A 22,129-nucleotide genomic window follows, 5' to 3' on the forward strand; every position below is an offset into this window, starting at 1 on the left:
AATCCATGCAACCTATGGCACAGACTGAAATGCCCTTTGGTTTTGTTTAAAGGGACCCATTTCTACACTGAAAATCCTCAGTTCTCTCACATCACCCCAGGATAAAGTTCCTTACAAAATGGAGATTTTCCTAAAAAGGCTTCACTTGTATCACCCATGCCAAACCTTGATGGCACTCAAAAATGATTTCTCGAAAAAAGCAAGCAAAAATATTCAACATTTTCTTCATTTGTTTGGCACAAGGAAGTATATTCTGTGGGAGTATTAGGCTCTTCTCAGCTCCAAGCAGCAAATGTTAAGAATTAAACTGTCTGTTCAGATCTTGTTATTAAAGCTATGGGAAATGGACTGGCATTTTTGACAGTAAAAGTTCCTATTAATTCATGGAGCATATACAAAAGAAGCAATTAAAAACTTCAGCCATGCTATTCACCTTGTACATTGTCCTGGTGGGAGCAACTCGGGAGAGAGGATAGCTCTGGCTTCTTGCTCTAATTGTGCTACTCATTTCAGTGTGAATATTTACAGAAGGAACTATGGCAATAAATACCCCATACAGCTTACTGAATGCTACAGTGGTCATTTGCATTGTAAGCAACCCACTCTTAGAATACCAGTAGGGTAGGAAATAAACACAAAAACATATTCCCAGTTTAATCCGAATTTCAAACTCTTTACTTTAAAGTGTGTGTGGGGGATTCAAATTTATCACTCTACCTTGAACCACACTCTCACCTAAAACTGATTTAACTTACTCCCTATTTGAACATCTGAAGTGACCTTGTACTAAATCAGAGTGGTGGTCCATTTAGCTCACTAGTGTCTATAGTAATTGGTGGCAGCTCTTCAACCAGAGTTCTTTTAGCCTTACCTAGAGATGCCAGGAATTGAACCTTGGACGTTCTGCATACAAATAACATGTTCTACCATTGAGTTACAACAGAATCCCCATTCCCACCAAGCTGTCACTTAACCCCTTTTTGTTATCTTCTCTGAGTTTTCCCAAAGGTATCATCAAATAGCTTCAGGCAGGGCTGTCCTTAGGACAGGGCAAGCAGGGTAACCACTCCAGACCCCGCTCTTTTAACCACCATTAGAATTAACTGGAAGGGGGCCCCACACTGGCTGATTTGCCCCAGGCCCCTGGCCCGCACCCCGCCAGGACTCTCTAAGGACGACCCTGGCTTCAGGCTTCTGACATTGATATTTCTAGGACATACTGCTCATATACATAATTTCTGTAACCTACAAACAGCCACCACATGATTCTCCTACCTTTGATTCCCTAAGCTGTCTCCATGTTGATCAAAAATTCTTGAAGTGTCTGTTGGAGGAACATTGCACATGTCCTTTGTTTTAACCTAGTACGCATAGTACGGCACCCTGAATTCCTATTTTGTCAACAAGTCAGATGGATTTAAAGCCTGCTCATTTATTTAGAAGCATATAATTCTCACATGCAGTCTGGTGTTTTAAGACAGAGGGAAAGTACAAAGATCATATGCAGATAGGTGGCAGCATAGAACACAGGCCCTTTTTCTCTTATCTTCACTATTGAGCCATTTTGGAAGGGCGGCATAAAAATCGAATAAATAAATAAATAAATAAAATTCCTTTATTTATCATCTGCATTCTGTCCTGTTTTCATTTAGAATGTTCTGAATGGGGATCATTCAGTTTGGTATTGATGTTGCTATTCTGAACAACTGAGAACACTACTGGTGAAAAATAAGTGCTAATAATAATGGCTGTAATAGTAACAGAAACATGCCATTTGATTAGGGGAGGAAAATTACAAGGCAAAGCACCACCAAGCCTCAAAGATGGTCTGCTCTTCGGTCTTGTCTTTGTTTCTCAGAGAGCAATATTTTACCTCAGAGATGTCATGGCTTCATTGCTAGGGCCTCATGTCACATTTGGTTGAGAGACACCCAAGTTCAAATCTCAGCTCAACTAACATCACCACCAGCTGGCCATACATAAGTCACTATTTCAGTTTGAATTAGTACATGTGTTATCTGTTGGAGATGCAGCTTCCTAATGGCATAGACTCTTAGCACCAGCAACCCTATTGACTAACAGGGGCATTTGCGGTAGAGATTCCTAGTAAAGGCATTTCCCCTCTGACCATGCTTCCTCTACTCCGATTCCCCTTCCAATTCCCTGATAGTCTCAGGTTTCATACTCTCACCTGAGAGGCTTCCGTCCTCTCCCTTCCCTTCTTCCTGTATCTAGCTAGCAATGAGGCATGATAGGTCTTACCTATCTCCCTGATGGATTTCCTAGCTAAACAACTTTATTTTGACATTAACTCCATGTCCCCAGACAATATTAGTTAGCAGTGCTCCCTTACCTGCACACTCCCACTGTAGCTGGGCTAGATGTAGAAATCTCGCTTCTTGAGCTCTCTAACAAGGATTATGGCCCAGTGAACCCAGAGAAAACAGACAAAGAGGCACAGTAAGTAAGTGGAAAGCCTGCTTGATTGGAAAGGACTTCCAGAGAAATGGCAGGGAGCCTTTTTGCCCTGAAGACTACAGCACAGGGACAGGCAGTGATCCCAAGGCTGGATGGATTTAATTTTGAAATGTGGTTATTCAGGATGGAGTCCTTTCACATGGCTCAGGAACTGGAAAATGTCTTGCAAGAGGACAGACCTTAAGCAGCTGGAGAACAAGCACCATGGGATGCCAAAAACAGAAAAGTCTACGGATTCATCTGCTTGCATGTAAGTGACTCAGTAATTGTGCATCTAAGACAGATAAGGATAGCTAAGGAAGCTTGGGAGATTTTAAAATGTGTAGTGAACACCCTGGTTGAATTGGGACCAGCATTGAGAGCCCAAAGGGCTACGCTTAGGCCTGTATCTGAGATTGTCATTTTGCAGGAAACTGGAGTGTGAACTTTGCTCTGCTGAGCCAAAGTAATTGAATGGAATTGTTTATTCTATATTCAAGGCTTCACAAGAGGGGAAAAGACTCGCCCCTCCCTGCTCTGAAACTTGTTTATGCATTGTGCTATGCCAAGGGAAATCATGGGACCCAGCTTGAAATTTGCAAATGTTAAGAGTAATCGTATTTAGGTGTAGGGATGTGCACGGAACCGCGGTCCGGCAGTCCAGCACTTGTGTGTGGGGCTCTTTAAGGGAGGGGGAGGGGCGGAGATGTGATGTGCGCGCACAACGTGCACACACGCAAAAGGCTTTGTGAAGCCTTTTGCCGACGACTGGGGGAAGGGGCGGCAGGGAGGTATCCTGCTGCTCCAAAAGCTGTACTAAACGAACGTGCCGGCAGGGGAAACAAGGCGGGGGGGTAAGTACACCCTCCCCCACCCTTAATGAGCCCCCCCCCCACAAGTGCCGGACCACCGGACCGCCCTCATGCCCGGACCGGTTCGGAGGCCTTCAGGACCGGTCCGGGCTCATCCCTATTTAGGTGGACTTAGGAAGTAACACATAAATAACAGAACCTACATATTTTATGGATACATTATATACACACAGTTAATTGCTGAAATGCTTTGCATGTTATTTTCTAACACTTTCCTTGGGACCCCAAAAACGGTGCTTTAAGTCTGCTTCAGGCTGACCACAAACCTGTCAATCTGGGCCGAGACAGGAATGTTTTGAGAACATTAAAAGGGAAACATCTCCATCTGATTCAGTAAACAAGTGCTGGATAGGACCCCCCAAATGGCAGGTTCCTTAACCAGATATGGTAAGAGAGTTCCAGGGGGTGGGGCGGAGTTGCTGATATCAGACTGGAGAAACAGAGAGATATGACTGTTTCTGATATGAGATATAGATAACGAGCCTGGGAAAAGGTATAAGAGCCCACCACACAGAGAGACACAAAATGAAGAGAGACAGACAGAGGGGGAGGATAGGGGCTACATTCTACTCCTCCCATGGAGTGAGAGCATGCCTTCCCTTGTTCTCCTTTACTGGGTGCTGGTGGGTGGGTTGAGTGGAATGTAGCCCCTATCCTGAGAAGGCAACTTGTACTTAACAGGACGGCTGCTGAAGTTGCTCCGGTCTTTAAGATCGGAGGGACTTCCGTTTCTTCATATTTGAGTACTCTGCCAAGCCACCTGGACAGGTGGAAACCACTCTGCACACTCAAGCTTTCAATTCCTGAGTCTCACAGCCGTACGTTGACCTGCAGTATCTGCTAAATATATCTGCAAACATTGCCTTCAGCCCAGCATCTTCTAAACTAATATCCCTGCCCAACTCCCCCCCCACCGCCCTATGGATCTCTTTCTCCCCCCCCTTCTGCTTCCCAGAAATCAAATCAAATCTCTTTATTTTGGTCAGTGACCAGCATGAGATTAAAATGAATGTAGAAGAGAAAACAATCAAACTTCTACTACAAACAATAAAATGAAATAAAATTTTAAAAGTCCTCCTGAACGCAGAGATCAAAGTGCTTCCCAGAAAAGTCTCTGTCTCTTCCTCAGCCTGTGCCTGTCAGCTTTCAGTGAGTCAGCTTACCCACTTCAGCCCACTCTCCCCCATCCCTCCTCCCCTTTCTCTATTCTCATCTCATTCACTCTGGACTGTCCGCTCAAGGCCAGAATGGGCATCTCCTCTCTTCTCTGCTCTTTCCTCTTCACCCATTTCCCTCCCCCCTTTTTCCTCAGGCCTGGATCTTTGCTCTCTTTCTCCTCTCTGCTTAAAACCAAAACTGTAAACATTGTGTCTTATCTAAAGAACAGCTGTGAGATAACACAAACACAGAATTCATTGCTAGTGAGAGAAAATGATTTTAACTGCTACTGGAAACACTATACTATGCTGGGGGGAAATCAATTGATTGATTTGCTTGTGTATTTAATTGCTTAGATGTAACCTTAATTTGCCTTAATTTGCCTTAATAAAATTTATAGAACTACAGTTGTGTGTGACATCTTTTCCCCTCCTCACTCCCGATTTGCTCATGATTTCAGAACCAGAGCAGGAGTAGCCTCTGTTGGCTAAGTTGGGAGGGGCTGTGTGCTCCCTCTCTCCCTTGTAGGGAGGGCACTACAGCCTGCTCACAACATATTTGGTGTTTCCACCCAGTTTCTGAGTCTAAAGTCATGGCTTTTTGGAAAAAGAAGGGGAAGAACGTCCTCACAGCTGGAATGGGAGGAAGTTCAACGAAGCATTTCTCGAGTTTAAGACAGATAGATGGAAGCAGACCTTGGAGAGTTTTGGCGCTTCTCCCTTCCCTAACATGACTTTTCTGCAGCAGGAAATACACTGACTTGCAGATTGCAAGACATTCTCTGATGCATTTTGTGACAGACAATCAGGGAAGGCGACTAAGATTACTCTGGGTAAGTGAAAAATGGCCTTGGCCATGCTCTTGATGGTTTGTTTAGACAAACAGGAACAAAAACTGAATAGCAGAGAAATGAAGATCCAAGCACTGATGGATAAAAATGGGGAGCTAATGGCCCAAATTAAGAACATGGCAATAGAGGCAGGTACGAATTTAGCTTTGAGGGAGAGTGATAGAGATGCTGCAATCGAGAGGGCACGCATCTCTGAGACGAAAGAGAGCATGGCTGTGAGACAACTGGAACAAACTACAGCTAGACTACAAGATCAAATTCATAGCATAGATCCAGTGAATCAAAGACTGTTGGAGGAAAATGCAGAGTTAGGAAAAAAATAACATGGCCATCCCAGGATTGAAAGACCTTGTTAAAGAGTTGTCTTTGCCAAAGAAGCACCCCCTGAGAAAGGACAATCCTTGTGGTTGTCATGCACAAGTCCAAGAATTAAAGAGGGCCCTAGAACAGAAAACTTTGCAATTGGCCAGTTTCACTTGGGAACCGACCTCAGCTCTCGAAGGATGAGTCTATGGTGGCAGGAGCTATAGTAGTTACTACCCGCATAGCAGGGGATGGAACAATGGAAGGGATATCTACAACAGTTAAGAACTTGGACATTCTAGAAGCCCAGGAACTGGCCAGATCCACGCCTCCCCTGACCCATGGGACAGTTGTGGAATGGATGTCAGACTTTATTCACCTGCAGGCAGAGTATGAGCTTAACCTAGATCAGAGCAGCTGCCTCCCCAAGTACACAGGCAGAATTGATTGCTAAACTAAATGCCAATGTGAACAACCAGAATGTCCTAAACCTCCTAAACGTCTGGAAGGTCATTAGGGACATGTGTGGAGTTGCAGCCTGCTCACAACAAATGCCTGCATACTAGGAAGACACCTTGGGATTGTAAACTGCCTTGGTATTCTTTTAATGAAAGGCAATATATAAATTTAACAATAAAAATAAATAATTTTTTTAAAAAAAACCCTAATACTAGCATTGATCTGATAGTCAGACTGTGTAATATGAGACTCAGAGAAAGACAGAATTTAACTGAGCATACTGGAAAGCATATTGGAAACTGAGCTGCTTGGAAAGCAAGAGAACCAATAAAGGCCCTCACCAGAAAACAGAATCACAGCGACTCCTAAAGTTTTCACAGTGATGTCTGTGGACTAATGCAGGTTGAATCATCACGAGGAAGTAGATATTTCTTGACTTTCATTGATGACTACTCCAGATACACTTTTACTTATATGCTAAAAGAGAAAAGTCAAGTTCTGGAGAAATTTAAGGAGTATGTTGCAATAGTGAACAAGAAGTTTGGCAGATAATGGGCTTGAGTCCATATCAAAGAAAATGGCCAATTATCTAAAGGAACAAGGTTTTCAACATACATTAACAGTGCCTTACACCCCACAACAGAATGGCATACAAGAAAGAAAGAATAGTTCCCTATTAGAGATGTTGCAAGATGTATGATTGGCAAACAAATTTTGAGGAGATGCCATTATGACTGCCAGTTATCTACAGAACAAACTGCCAACCAAAGCAACAGATGCAACACCTTTTGAATTATGGCATGGGAACAAACACAACTTAGGACATATCAGAATGTTTGGATCAAAAACGTATACATATGTTCCTAAAGAGAAAAGGAATAAACTGAACTGCAGATGTGAGGAAAGAATACTCTCTAGATATACACTAGGAGCAAAATGAATATAGTATCCTTGATGTGGCTACTGGAACAGTGAGAATATGGAATGTAGTGTACTTTGATGAAAGTCAAAGGCCAAACACAAGTGAAGTGCCAGAAATTGTACTAGAGACCCAGATGGAAAATGAATCAAAAGTAGAATTCCCATAAGCCTGGAGCTAACCAGTGAACCAGAACCTGAAGGAGAAGCAGAAGTTGAGCCAGAAATGAGACACTCACAAATACCAAAGGGGTTCCACCCAGGAGAAGGCCAGAAATGAAGAGGCCAACAACAGTGCACATGGGAAGACACTGAAAGACTGCCAAACATGAAGCTAAAAGGGGGCAGAGGGAAGCTGCAGAAGAAATAGAATCTCTACACACACAAATTAAAACTTGGACACTTGTGGGACTACCTGATGGAAGAAAGTCAGTAGGATGCAAATGGGTATTCAAAACCAATACAATACAGAAAGAGACATCAAGCACTACAAAGCCAGATTAGTAGCTAACGGATACTTTCAAAAGTATGGTGAAGACTATGATGAGACATTTGCACCTGTCATGAAGCATATTTCAGTAAGAACACTTCTCAGCATAGCAGCAGCAAGAACGATGCAAGTTGATCACCTAGATGTGAAAACTGCATTTCTGTATGGAGAAATAGAGGAAGACATCTACATGCAGCAGCCACCAAGATTTGAAAAACCTGGAAAAGAAATGCTTGTATGCAAACTCTAGAAAAGCACCCCTATAGCTTGAAGCAAGCTGTTAGAGCATGGAATGACAAGCTGAACCAGATGTTACTTAAGGAGGGGTTCACAAAAGGAAAAGCTGATCATGCCTATACTCAAGGTTCAAGAATGACAGACGGACTTACATTCGGACTTACATTTTGACTTGTGTTGGTGACTTTATTATTTTCTATGAAAGGAGACAAGACAGTGATGAGATTGTGGAACACCTGAACAAAGAAGTACAAGTGAAAGAATGAGGAAGCATTTAATAGAAAGAGAAGGGGGTGGAGGTTACCTTCTCAACCAGAAACAAAAGATAAAAGGATCTCCTAGAATGCCTGAAACTGACAGAAGCCAAAGAGGTCAGTACACCAATGGAGACAAACTTCTTGAAGCAAGATCAGAACAGTGAGTCATTGCCAGACAACAGTCTATACTGTCTATACCAAAGAGCAATACGGAAGAGCTTCTGTACATAGCAACGGTCACGAGGCCAGACAGAGCTACAGCACTTATTCTTCTAAGCAGAAGAGTATGTGTATGAACCAAGAATGACTGGACTACAGTCAAAAGGCTGGGAAGATACTTGAAGGGTTCAGCACACTTGAAACTCTTGATACCAGCAAACAGCAACCCTAGATTAGTGGTTGAACATGGATTAGGCTGAAGACAGAACTGATTGCAAGTCCACAAGCTGACATCTGTTTTCTATGGAGGCAGAGCCATCAGTTGGACTAGCTGAAAGCAGTCAATTGTTGCACTTTCATCCACAGAAGCAGAGTACATATCAGTTGGCCAAGCATGTCAAGAAGTGACATGGCTACACAAGTTACTGTTAGACTTTGGAACTGATGAGCTAAAGCCAACTGAGATGTTTGAGGACAACCAAGGGTGCATCTAACTCTCTCCTATGGAAAGGACTATGGAAAGCTCTTGAACAAAGCACATAGACACAAAGCACCACTATGTTCGAGAAGCACAAGAGAATGGGCTAGTTAAGCTGAAGTACTGCCCAACTCAAGATACAGTAGCAGATGAGCTGACCAAGCCACTACCAAGAAGGGGTGTTGGAGTTGCAGCTCCTGATGGCATCAACTCTTAGCACCAGCAACCCTATTGACCACTAGGGGCATTAGGGGTAGAGATTGCTGGTAAGGGCATTCCACTTCTGACCATGCTTTCTCTACTCCAATTCCCTTTTGTTAGACTCATAATCTCAGGTTTCATTCTCTCACCTGAGAGAAATGCTTCAGTCTTCTCCCTTCCCTTCTTCCTGTATGCAGTTAGCAACAAGGCAGGATAGGTCTTATCTATCTCCCCAATGGATTTCCTAAATAAACAACTTTATCTGGAACATTAACTCCATCTCTCCAGACATTATTAATTAGCAGAGATCCCTTACCTGTGCATTTCCACTGTAGCTGGGGTAGATGTAGAAATCTCCCCACCTGAGTTCTCTAACATTATCCACAGTAATATAACAACTAAAAACATTCTATACATTAAACAGAATGAGGTAGTAAACTGAACTGTTTGAATTATGGACTATATCTCTTCAGACTGCTGGTAAGAGCCACATTTCTTTAATGCTCTTCTCATGTAAAATGCTTCCTGCATGCAGTAAACTGGCACATAAGGAAGACGGCTACACTAAGCCTGCTTTCACCAATGTGATAATTTACTACAAAGGGTCAGTTTAGGTGATATTTTGTCCAACCAGCCTGGCCCACATGATAAAGACATGAGTGCAGACATCTCCCCCACAGTACACCATTCCTCAATCAAATGGTGGAGGCCCTCTACACATGTTCCAAACACTAATAGCATTTGGTGCATGTGTAGGGGTGAGGCTTGGATTAACCACCACCCAAACGATCAAGGATTGATACATTGGGCAGTTGGCAGGGATGGGAACATATAGATCAGGCACGTGGTGAGGACAGATTAAAGCTTCCTTCCTCCCATGCCATGATCCTGATCTCTGGTCATTCTGACCCAGGTTCTATTTAATAATTAAGAATAACCACATTCACATTAAGCGTGTATCTAATATAATGTGCAGTTTGATGGATTGGCCTCTATTGTAACAAATTTTTTTGACAATATATTTTGTACCAGAGAAATGTAGTACTATCCTCAAATACACCCATTGGAATTTTGGATGGCAGTATGAAATATCAAGTGTTCTGAACACTTTCTGAGTTTTGTCAACAACATTATTAGCAACAAGCACTACAGTTCTCTATGTTATTACCATTTTGGGAACTTTTAAAAATGTTTAAAATGCTAATTCCTAAAAGTTTTTCAGTGGCTCCAGGTGCTGGGTGGCAAAGATCAGCAAATTTACCCCACCCCCGCCATCCCAAGATTTTATTAATCTTTATTTTTTGTTTTCCTTTTCCATATTATACTCTGCAGGTTGTCCACTCCCGCTCCCTCATGAACATTTAATAATAGCCACTACCTTAGATATCTTTAAAAGGGAGTCAGGTCACTTCGTGGAGGATTGGTATATCAATGGCTCTTATCCATAATGTCTACAAGAACCTCCATGTACAGGGGCAGCATGTCACTGAATACTAGTTCTGGTGGGGCAACAGTAGAGGAAGGCTATTGTTTCTTATCCTACTTGTGGACTTCCAAGAACAATATGGTTGGATGAATACTGTAGAAAATTGGATGTTGGACTAGATATGCCTTTGGTCTGATCCAGCAGGGCTCTTCCTTTATTCTTATGTTTCTACATCAGCTCTCATTTTAAAAGAAGGAAGAACATCAACACGGCCTACCTGATAGTCAACAAATCTATTTCCACCTTAATTACATGGGGATGAGATGTCATGCTATTAGCACTGAGGATAGGAACTTTCAAGAGTATCACACTAAATATAAAATCTGGTTGTGTTACCTTTTTTGGGTTGTACAAAAGAGGCATGGTTTATTGAAATATAAATATACAGTATGGAATGATTATTGCATGTGGAATGAAGTATCACTTGCCATTCACAAGCAATCTGATGCTGAAACAGAAAGAAGCATGGATTAATGAAATGTGGCATGAATATGATATATGGAATGAAGTATCACTTGCCATTCACATGCAATCTGATGATGGAATGGAGATTTGGGCCAGGCCTCTGCTGTTTCACAAAGTGCTATGGAGGTGTAAAGGAAAGCTTTCCAAACCCAGCAGCCTAAATTTAGATTTTGAAATCCAAATGCAATTATAATCCAGACTTCAGACATGCAAAATTTATCCTGAGTTCACTAGGAAGTGTTTTCATTAACTGCTTCATCATGAATATTTGATCTTTAAATTTGTTATTTGTTGAACTTTCCAGATAGAACTTTTGTTTGTAAGGTTATCTCCCCTTAAAATGTCATTGAAAATAAACTGAATCATACTGGAGAGCATGAAGAACTGATCCAACATTGATCAAAACTCAGCACCCTGATTGGAGCCCACTTTAGCAAGATTTTAACTCTCAAGCAGTCTGTGAAAACCAAACATAATTTTTCACCCACTAGCCTGTTCCATATTGTTATTGTTTTTTCCTCCTAGGTAAACTCACATTCTGAATTTGTATTCTGTATTGCATTTCAGCTAATGGGTTTTTAAAATGTCAACACATGAACAGAGCGAATAAGACAAAGACAACAGACACCCACCTATCAAAATATCTGAGAAGCACAGAACAGCAGAGAGAGCAAGCAGTATGTAAAACAGACTTATAAAGTTAGAGGAAATACAGAGAAAGAGGCAGAGAAGTGATGATGTAGAACTAGAATACAAAGAGTGGGGGAAGAGGAGACAGAAGAACAGCAGCTTATTCTATCAGCACCAAGGACAGAGACACCAAGAGGCTGGTCTATGGTAGCTTATAAAAATCCTCACAGAGCCATCTGGGAAATGTATGGATATCGAAAGTGCACAGCACGATGTAAAGGCATGCCGAAGAAGTTGTGGCACCACTGCCAACACCTTGGAGGCAAATCTGGATGATTTGTTTTTCTGTTTTCACACATAGTTGCTGTGCCCTAGGAAGGGCAAAGTTTGAGTTCCCTAGGGCATGTGGTTTCAGAGCCACACAAATCTAACATGTTCTCCACAGTATCCTTCCAGAGCTGAATCAGACTGACACCGGTAAGTCTTTGTTTTTCTCTTTTGCATCTCTGCCTAAGATTTTCTGCTTTTAACTTATGCTCATTGCAAAAATTAGATATACATTTACAGAAAGAAAAGCTTTATACATAAAAAAGCAACATGTCAAGACTGCATGCTACCTACACTGCAGAACAAATGCTGTCTTCCATCTATCATCATTTAGAGGACAGGATGGCAAGAGTAGCAGATTGGTTTTCTTCTTTACCTCTCTTCTAATTAAGGTGAAATTAGGGTTTGTTTGTTTGTTTTCTGGGCTTGTAACACCTGAAATTAATAGACTTGTGAGAGGAAGGTAGTTGCAGTAAGTTGGTGTTTTCCACTTTCTATAGCTGGCAAAGTGGCTCAGGTAATGTTGAGATGATTTTGCTTTGAATAATGCAGCTGTAAAAGGGACTATTCTATGTTAAAGAATAGTACAAAGTTTCAGCTTTCTGGGCAGAAAATATTACTCCTTGCCCCCAAAGGAAGTTATCTTGAAGAAAAGTATTGTTTTAACATTGGTGCTATAATTAAAATAATTTGGTAGAATTTGAACATCTAGTAACTCAGAATGTTGAAATCCAGTTATTATATGTTATGTTCAGATAGCACTCTCTCTCTCTCTGTGTGTGTGTGTGTGTGTGTGTGTGTGTGTGTACACACACACCTTCAAACAGTACATAAAATTTGAGAAGATCAGACTGATGAGCACTGGACTTTCAGGGAAATCCTTTGAGATCAAGTATTTCCCTTGAGATAAAGGATGAAACATCTATATTTGAAAGGAAGGAAGACACTGGGAAAATGTGACAAGGAGAGGGAATCAGGAGAAGTAATAAAGAGAAGTCAGTGAGACAGATTTATAGTGAAGTAATGGGGCAAGGAAAATAATTGCAAGGTTCAGGAAAGCACAGGTAAAAGCCCAGTTGGTCTTCTTGATAATAACTTGTATTGGTCCAACCACACTGTAGAGCAGTGGTTTTTTAAATTGTAGTTGAGTTGAAGAATTGTGCCTTGCAGTTCTAAAGCTATCTTACCAGAACAATTATCCAAAAAGCATCTTTGAAAGCATATTGGCTGGTTCCTGTCTGTTTTTAGAGCCTGCAAAAGTGCACATGCATGTATAAGCTGGGGTCATGGTAACAGCCAATGTCATTCAGTAGGATTTCCAATATAAAAAGGTAATAGCTAAAGCACACTGGGCTAATTGTTTTACTATATCAGTGAGCAGCATATCAAAGAGCTGAAGAGCTGGAACTTTCATTGAGGGAAACTAGTTTGATCTGAGGTGCTCACTGCAGGGGGGAAATGGGGAGGAAATAAGAGATGTGGATACAAAACAATTTACTGTTGGTGTATTGTTATAGACTGTTGTTTCTAATAAACCATTTCACTCAAGGAACAGGCTACCAACCCCAACCCCATCCCCACTCACACTGAATGTTAACTTGATATCATGTTCCTTTAGCTATTGTAAAGGGAACAGAATGAAGTCATGACTTGCATGTGCGAGACAGCCGCCACAGACCAAACGCTACAAAAAGAGCTCTCATATCACCTCCAAATACAGCATTTTTTCGTGGAGGCAGTTCACACATTCAACTGTGAGCATTAGCTGATGAGATATTGAATGACACATACATATTTATGTGAATCAACCCTTAGAATCATGAAAGGAACCTGAAGGTCACACAGTCTAATTTCTTCAACTGACTTCGGGTCCTCCCTACCAGAGCTGTCCTTTGGGAAGGTGATATTCGGGGCAAGCACCTGAAGTCCCACACCAGCGGTGGTGTGGAGATGCCTGCCAGAAGTCTTCCTGACCTCACCACTGCTGTCCTCTGAGTGTAGCTACTGCCACAGCAGCTGAACTCCAAATCAGATGGACCCCGTGGCATACTCTGCTGCATGCAGTGGTGGATCCAGCTAGGCTGCTCTCCTCTCTGGTTTGCCTGGAGATGAGTGCAGCCCAATTGGAATGCCATTGCACTCAGCCGAGCAGGCACACTGCAGGGCCCTACTAAGTTGGAGCACAGTTTTGGTGGCAGTAGCTATGCTCCAAGGACAGCAGCAGTTGGAACAGGGAGACTTTAGGCAGGAATCTCCATGCCACTGCTTCACCTTGCCAGGGTCCCACATCTCCACACCACTGCTATTTTATCTCGCTGGAGCCCTGCATCTCTGTGCCACTGTCATTTCAGCTTGCCAAGGCCCCATACCCCCAGGGCCAGTGCTACCATTAGGCCAACTAGACAGCTGCCTAGGGCGCAGACCTCAGAGGGGCGCAGAGTGTCGAGTGTCAATGTGTTAAGAGTGTGAGAAACCAGAATAATGAGTAGAAATATGAGAATAAAACCAGTTCATTGTTTTCAACACTAAATAAATTTAGCAGTTTCAAGTTTTGTGCTTTTCATTTTTTCTACAAAACATCTGTTTTTGAAAAAGTTGAAATTTGGGGGGGGGGGAGGTGGTGGTGTAAGTTCTTAGCCTTGCCTAGAGCACAAAGTAGTCTGGCACTGGCCCTGAATACCCCACCATTTGTCCTGACCCAGCATTTCCCTAGGAACAGCCCTGCTCCACACCCAAACCATCAAAGCTTTAATTACATTTAGATTTTACGAATATAGCACACAATTTGGGGCTGCCTCTGATTGAAGACTGTTCAGAAATTTCAAAATGCTGCTACAAGTGTTCTGGTCGGTGTTGTGTCTGGGTGTGTGTCTGTGTGCATGTGTGTCAGGAACAGTTTGTAAGGAGCAAGCAGCAGGTTAGAAACCAAGAAGTCAGTACATAAAGCAAGCAGAGAAAACATATAACAGGCCAGAGGTTAGAAACCAGGGCATCAATGCGAGTCCTCTGCACTTTCCACAGGGCCAGACTCAGGGGTTCACAACAAACAGGGTCAGGTCTCGGGAGCATGCTGCGATATCCACTGCATTAGTTACCAATCTGCTTCCAGGCACAATTTATTAAAGCCATCATCTTTAAAGCCCTAAATGGCTTAGGACCAGGTTTCTTAACGGACCACATGCTCCCATATGACACTGACTGCTCTTTATAATCATCATCCAAGGCCCTCTTACAACATGTTCATTTGCCTTCTACAGTGTGGTTGGTGGGCAAGGATGTAGGAGAGGAACCTTTCTGTTTGTTGTGGCATCTAGAATATGGAGCTCTGTGTTCCAGGAGTTTATTTCCCATTCTGGCAGCATTCTGCTACCACTTAAAGATTGTTTGGGGCAAGCTTATAATTTGTCCGCTACACAGGCTATGTTTATACTTCTACTTTTGGCTCTTCAGTTTTTAAGCATTTTTACTGGGAGTTTTAAAATTTCTGGGATGGTTTTTTGTGTTATTTAGTTATCAACTGAAGATTAACTAAGAATAAAACTGTAATCATATATAGGCTGTCTTGAGTGCACTTCTTTTGAGTACCTCCATTTGGGGGTGAAAAAGAGAGGTACAAATTGTATTTTAAACAAATAAAGCAGAGTCTGGTCTACATAATACAAAAATACAGATGGCAGTGAAGAACAAACCATAAGCAGGAGTGAGCAATATGTTCCAAACTCAGATGACTAAAGTTAACATGTACAGTTAGGGAAGTCATACTGTCATATTTTTCTGTATGTGTTTGAAGCACTGTGCAGTCTGGCATTCATTAAAGAAAATTAAATACAGTTATTTTGTAGAAATAATCCCTAAAATAACACAATGAGCCAGTACAAAAATTCAGTCCACATTTTTCTTTGTAAAGAGGACAGCTGGGAATTCCTTCTTAGCCACATACATTGCTTTCCTCTAAGTGAGCTGCTATGCCATGGTTACATCCCCAAAAGAGATGCCAGTAAGTAGCCAGTGGCTTTCTTGGTCTCCATCACACAAAAGGCTTCCATCTCTTTAGAGATGTCCCTTGGGCAATCTCTAGAAATTCTCAACAGACTGCCCTTTTCTCTTCAAGCCTTCAGCCCAGCTAATAGCATGTGGAAATGATCCCCAAAACTCTCCTCCTTCCTGCCCAGAGGGAGCTAATCTCTAGATGTGTCACTTGTTTACCACCAGTCTTAATTTGAAAAACCACAAAACTTTCACAATTTTTGAAATCTTGCATTTATAGAAACAGATATATTTTGGAGGTTCCTGAACTGGCCCATAGCAGTGAATTATTTTTAAAAAATGACAAACAAAACTAGACCATAACTGCATCATTTGAGCCTTCACGTTTGTTTTTAAATGTAGCCACAGGCCGCCCCCTAATCTAGATTGGGGCCACAGTATGGGGAAAGGGGAGCTTTAGCCATTTATACCTCATGGTCTTGATCCAAATCATGGCTCCCAGTGTGTGCTAGTTGCCCTACTGGCAAACAAACTAACACACACCCCGATTCAGAAAGGGACCATAGTGAGGCAAAGGTTAAAGCCCCCAAACCATGGTCCTGATCTGGAGCTCACCTGCCACTGCTATTTATATTAAAAACAAATGTGGGGACAAACAACATGATTAATGCCACATCTAGTTTGGCCCCAATTCACCTCTGGTAAACTTTTACTTAGTTTCACTATTATATTTTTTTAAAGGATTGAAACTAAAGGAGTTTGGATTTTATTCTTTGTATGGAATATTTGACAATCTCAGAGAATGGATTCTATTTCAAATATGTTCTGTGTTGCTAATAGGGAAGGTATCCAAGTACCTCTAATTATTTCCAGCAGGTACTGTATATGCATTGACAGGTTACGCCTCCTTCACACTCTTTAGTCCATGTGCATCATTCATGCCCTAGAGTGACACCTCATGAGAAGGAGATTCATTCTTTGGCTTGTCTCTTGAGAGTGCCCAGAACAAAGCCAATTAGCATTTCCATGGCAGTCTTAATAAAGGGGATGCTAGCCCCTTACTGATACATTATGAGAAAGGGATACATTGTTTGGCTTATATATTGCTCAGAAATAGAGCAATTACAATCATAGTGGTTTTAATAAAGGGAATGCTAACTCAACTAGCAGACACCCAGCATGCTATGTATGACAAACATTTATCAGAGAGTAAAGCATGCTGAGAATGTTCTTATACATGGTTCTGTAAAACTGTGAACTCAACCTAATGTTCTTACCTATTTTAATAAATCGCATGCCCTCATACAACCATGGTGTTGGATGCAAGTAAAAGGGAGAAAACTTGGTATAAAACAATTGGGTTAAGGTTGCAGCTTAATTCAAGGATACAGAACCTGTCAATAGATTTGGAGTTCAGGCTTGGTAGAACCTCCAGAGAACTGTGGGGAGACTCACTGGATTCTGCATGGATCTAACTCAGGTCCCTCGACTCAACAGGTTACATGAAACTTGCCCTAAACAGAATCTCAGTCTGATACCAATGGTGCACCAATGGTGTCAGCAGCATGTAGTAAATCCTAGAGGCCTTTGCGCCTACATTGACAGACATAGGGCAGACTGACCCCCCTCTGTGGCCTCTATAGAATTGTTTTAAGAAAGGAAGAGAGCTCCATCTGTGCCATGCAGATTTCAGTGGCTTCAATATCCTGTATGCTTCTTGTATATAAAAGGGGCATCTATGGATGCTCTGACGCTGTGGATATTTATATACTACACAGGAATCCACCGGAGCATTCCAGATCTCTATACAGGCTGCACAAAGCAAAGAGGGCCCTTCCCTCTCTCCTGCATCAGTATGCAGGGCAAAAGGGAAGGCCCGGTCTATGTTTTTTACACTGCACAATGCAGACCTAACAGGTAGGTGCTAAGGCTCAGAAGCCTCTGGAGCAGCCTAATGCAGCCTGGCATGACAGGGGACTCATGTACCCCAATTCAGATGTTGCACCTCATGGAAGTTAAATGGGATTCTGACCCAAACCTCGGAGAGGACAGATTATTTTATGGTATTCTCCTGGGACTGAAGTGTTAAAAACAATTCAGTACCTCCTCAAGAAATCACATCAAAGCGAAATGGAACACAATGGCCTGAGAAACTGATTGGGAACAAGAAACTTCAGGCACCCTACAGTGTGCCCCCTGCTGTATCTTAGCTTGGACTGGGATTGTATTAAATGAGTTCAACGGTGCAGGAATTATGCCTCTTTCTCTCCTTGGAAACTGCTCAGCACTGTGCAGGAATACTAATAATCAAGTAGCATTAGATTTCCATCAAGGCTGAAATCAGAATTCTCTCAAGAAGAAGAAGCAGGTACTCTGCAGTTCAGTCCAGAGCCGAGTTTGGCTTTAGAATACCCTGCCCAATGCATGGAAGTTGTTCTTCAGCAAGCCATTATTCACTATAGTCACAATTCACAAATATCAACAAATGTGCAACAGTTTTGCTTAAAAAAAAAAAAGGTAATGACACCGCCATGAATGCTGTCCACAAGTTGTGGGTCAGATTTATTTCCATCAGTTTCCCCCCCCTACAAGAATCGTAATATATGCTTCCACTTTCCCTAATTGCTCGCCTCCTCTGCCAGTGGCCCCAAGATAGCCTGGGTATGACACCGATGATGGTTCTTCATGGTTGATATGTGAAGGCTGCATCTCTGCTTAAGAACTGTTGGAGATGAATGTGGCTACCCCTGTTTGCTCTGGTGTCCGTTCAGTACATGCAGGATGCAGAGCTCAGGAAGCACTGAACTTGAGAGGCAGGGCAGCACAGAACCAGAATGCTGTCTAAAGCAGAGAGCTAGTGTTGTATCAGAGTACTGGATTAGGACTGGGAAGATCTGGGTTAAATTCTCACTCAGTCATGAAGCTCACTTGATGACCATGAGCTAATCACAACTCATGTCACAGGGCTGTTAAGAGGTTAAAAAGAGTAACTGTATGCAAAAGGGTAATCATGCCCTGAGCTCTTTTAAGGAAGAGTAGAACATAAGAGTGAATGAATAAAAAATAATTACTGACATTCTTTGCAGTCTTGGGAGAGAGGAGCAAGAGCTCCACTCTCGAAAGGAGCAGGTAGACTAACTGAGCTCAAGTCGCGCTGAGATCCTCGTAGTGCAGTGCATAGGGAGGGGGTGGAAATGTGTTTTTGCTTCTCTCCTCTTCCCACAAAAGCCCCATTTGCTTGTAGAAATATGTACCTGAGGCTTGAGTGCAATTAATCTACCCGCTCCTTGCTAGGGCAGAGCATGTCAGCCAATAGACAGACAGACAGACCAACTGAATGCCTAAGACACCACTTGCCTCAGGAGTGCATTTCGCTGGTCAATCAAAAGTACAATGGGATAATTAAAATATAAATAATAAGCATTTCTTTAGTGCTTCTGAGTGTTCAAAACACTCCATGTGTGTTACCTTGAGGTAATCCTTGCAACAGTCCAGTAAGTATTATCATAATCTCCAGACAGCAGATGGCGGGTTGGGGCTGAGAAGTATAGTCTGTCATGAATTCATGATAGAGGTCAGATTTGAACCAGGGACTTCCCATCAGTCTCTTAACTACTTTGTTATACCACCTCTTTAGGTATGCCCACACCACCACATGCACGCATGGCTAGATGAGATTTTTCCCAAGCAAAGTGTATTGGTAAGAGCAGGGCTGTTTTTATGTTCTTATTAAGGAAAGAACAGGTGTTTGGAGGTCTAATTTGTATTCAGCGGAATGACTGTGCTACTAAAATGTCAATACGTGCATTATTCTGGTTGCTCTGTATACATTTTTAGGAGATCTCGATCTTTTGCAGATTTCATTGTGTCTTGGGATGGCACCCTTCAGTCGAATCAATAGCTATCCCAATTCCACTGTATCAATTCCACATTGGCAAGGTAACTCTACAGCACCTGGATCACCACAGTCTCATGCCTACTATGCTCTTTGTTACTGTGTCTTGATTTTGGCCATAGTTTTTGGGAATGTCCTGGTCTGCTTGGCAGTTCTGAGGGAACGCAGCTTACAAACCACCACCAACTACCTTGTGGTAAGCCTGGCAGTAGCAGACCTGCTTGTAGCCACTTGTGTGATGCCGTGGGTGGTATACCTTGAGGTGAGTACAATTTAGGCTGCCAGTTCTAAGGCATGTCTTTTTTAATGCATGACTGAGCTACCCTCAGAATTCATGGCCATTCATTTCCCATTGTGATATCTTAGATCCACATGTCAAGTATAAAAATCACTGGTCTACAGGGAGGTGAGTGTTTGCATATATTGTTTTTCAATATGGACAAACCCATCACCAAGCTTTAAGACTGCAATAGGCTAGGGAGCTAATGGAATAAAAATATTGAGATTATAAAAATAGACAAAAATCCAATTATTACAGCAGAACGTAATTCAAACAAGTGTATTTAGGAATGAGCGCTAATACTGTTGCAAGAAACCTGACCCTAGAATTAAGTTGACAGCTCCTGATCTGGTATCATCATTAGTTGCTTTAACTACTCCAAGGAAAGAAGACGTTATTCAGGACTGATTTCTGTCTCACAGCTGCAGAAGTCTAGTCTCACATCTACCTTCCTTGCCTACTTCAGCAACAGCCTGCAAAACTGTCTACTTTAAAAAAAAAAAAAGGTTTACATACATCACCAGGGTCTTTTGTATTGTCCTAAGTGGAAAGGACTTGCAATGAGCTGCCACTCACACTCTTGACCCAGTTAAGATGTCCACAGGGAGGATCCATAGAGGAGCTGACTGGGGATGCCATTTTCTGAGGGAGGCTCCTGCACCCTCAAGAGCTGTATGATAGGGAGAGAGAAATTCAACAGGTGAAACTTTATGGCACAGCAGGACAATTTGCACCTGATGAATTTCTGCATGTTATACACTGGTAAGAGAGAAAGGAGTCTGTAAGGAAAGAACCTTAGAACTCACATCTTCCTAGCATCTGTCCTGTCTCACTATTTATTTTATTTATTTATCTGTTGCATTTATATCCTGCTCTTCCCAAAAAGCTCAGAGAGGCTTATAGCATTCTTTAGAATTAATAATACTGTCCACAAAGGACTCACAATCTCACTAGGGAAGTCCACTTCACACTTTTAGATCCACTAAAATCTGTAAATGAATTGACATATAAGCGAGTTGTAAAATTCTAGAATTGGAAGGGGAAAATATATTCTTTTTGCTCTGTATATGCTGACAGCAGCTTTAGGGAACATTCACATAAGAGCATGGAAATAATCTAAGTTGGACTGCAATCTTGTATACAAGTGAGCTGCTTAGTTTCCATTGATTCCAGTGGGGTTTAAGCATCCTGACTGTGTGTAAGATTGCAGCCTTTCAACTTCGTCCTTGAAACAGGCCTATACAACATAAGGCCTGGGGGATGGACCTGGCCCACATTTTGACTGCCCTCTAAGTAGGAACATCCTGCAGCAACAGCAGGAGCCATGAAGAGCTTGGTGTGTGCTCAGTGCAAGGAGCTCCAGGCTCTCAGGGAACAAGTTCGTTCCCTCGAGACCAAGGTGGCGGATCTGGAGAAGCTTAGAGAGAAAAAGGGATATGTGAACAAGACCTTCAGGGATGTGGTTGAGGCATCCCACTCCAAGGCTGATAGCACATCAGTCTGAGGAAGAGGGAAATGCCCCTTTAGAAGGGACCACCTCTGTGGATGATGAGCCCATATCCTCCCGCACAGGGGATAATCCTCTGGAGGGTAGTGGGGGCCTCCTTGTAGTGGGCAATTCAGTCATTAGAGGTATAGAGAAATGGGTTTGTGACCCGTGTGTTGACTGCACGGTGACTTGCCTGCCTGGTGCGAAGGTTGTGGACATTGCACAGTGTCTAGATAGGCTGTTAGGAAGCACTGGGGAGGAGACAACTGCCATGGGGCATGTCGGCACCAGAAGCCTCCATGCCAAAATGGGTGAGCTGTAGTGCTTGGTTACTAACAAAAAAATAGATATAGTGGGCATAACAGAAACATGGTGGAACAGTGAGAACCAGTGGGACACTGTTATCCATGGATATAAACTCTATAGAAAGGACAGGAAGGGGCGCCTTGGAGGTGGAGTAGCACTGTATGTTAAAGAAGGGATAGAATCTACCAAGTTAGAAAACCTAGGTGGACCAGAGTCCTCCACAGAAACCCTGCAGGTGACTAACAATACAACACTTGAAAGGAAATGTGCTACTGGAGATGTGTTATCACCCTCCAAATCAAAACACTGCTAGTGACTGGGAGTTGCAGAAGGAAATCAGGGAGATGTCAAGGAGAGGCAGGGCAGTAATAATGGGTGACTTCAATTACCCACACAGGATTGATTTGATTAAGTGCCATCAAGTC

The 22,129-nt window shown here is 42.4% G+C and overlaps 1 protein-coding gene across 2 annotated transcripts in view; it reads left to right on the forward strand.

The window, feature by feature from the left end:
• Window positions 1–11,571: 11,571 nt before the first annotated feature.
• DRD3 (dopamine receptor D3) overlaps window positions 11,572–22,129 on the forward strand; it is a 48,478-nt gene continuing 37,920 nt past the window's right edge. The window contains exons 1-2 of one of the 2 annotated variants that reach the window (XM_053304543.1): window positions 11,572–11,897; window positions 19,592–19,891. In XM_053304543.1, the coding sequence (XP_053160518.1) occupies window positions 19,610–19,891 (282 nt within the window). In that variant the 5' untranslated portion in view covers window positions 11,572–11,897; window positions 19,592–19,609. The remainder of the gene's footprint in view (window positions 11,898–19,591; window positions 19,892–22,129) is intronic. The other variant, XM_053304544.1, reaches the window with a different exon arrangement.

Source organism: Hemicordylus capensis, chromosome 3, assembly GCF_027244095.1.
Source record: "Hemicordylus capensis ecotype Gifberg chromosome 3, rHemCap1.1.pri, whole genome shotgun sequence".
Lineage (NCBI taxonomy): Eukaryota > Metazoa > Chordata > Lepidosauria > Squamata > Cordylidae > Hemicordylus > Hemicordylus capensis.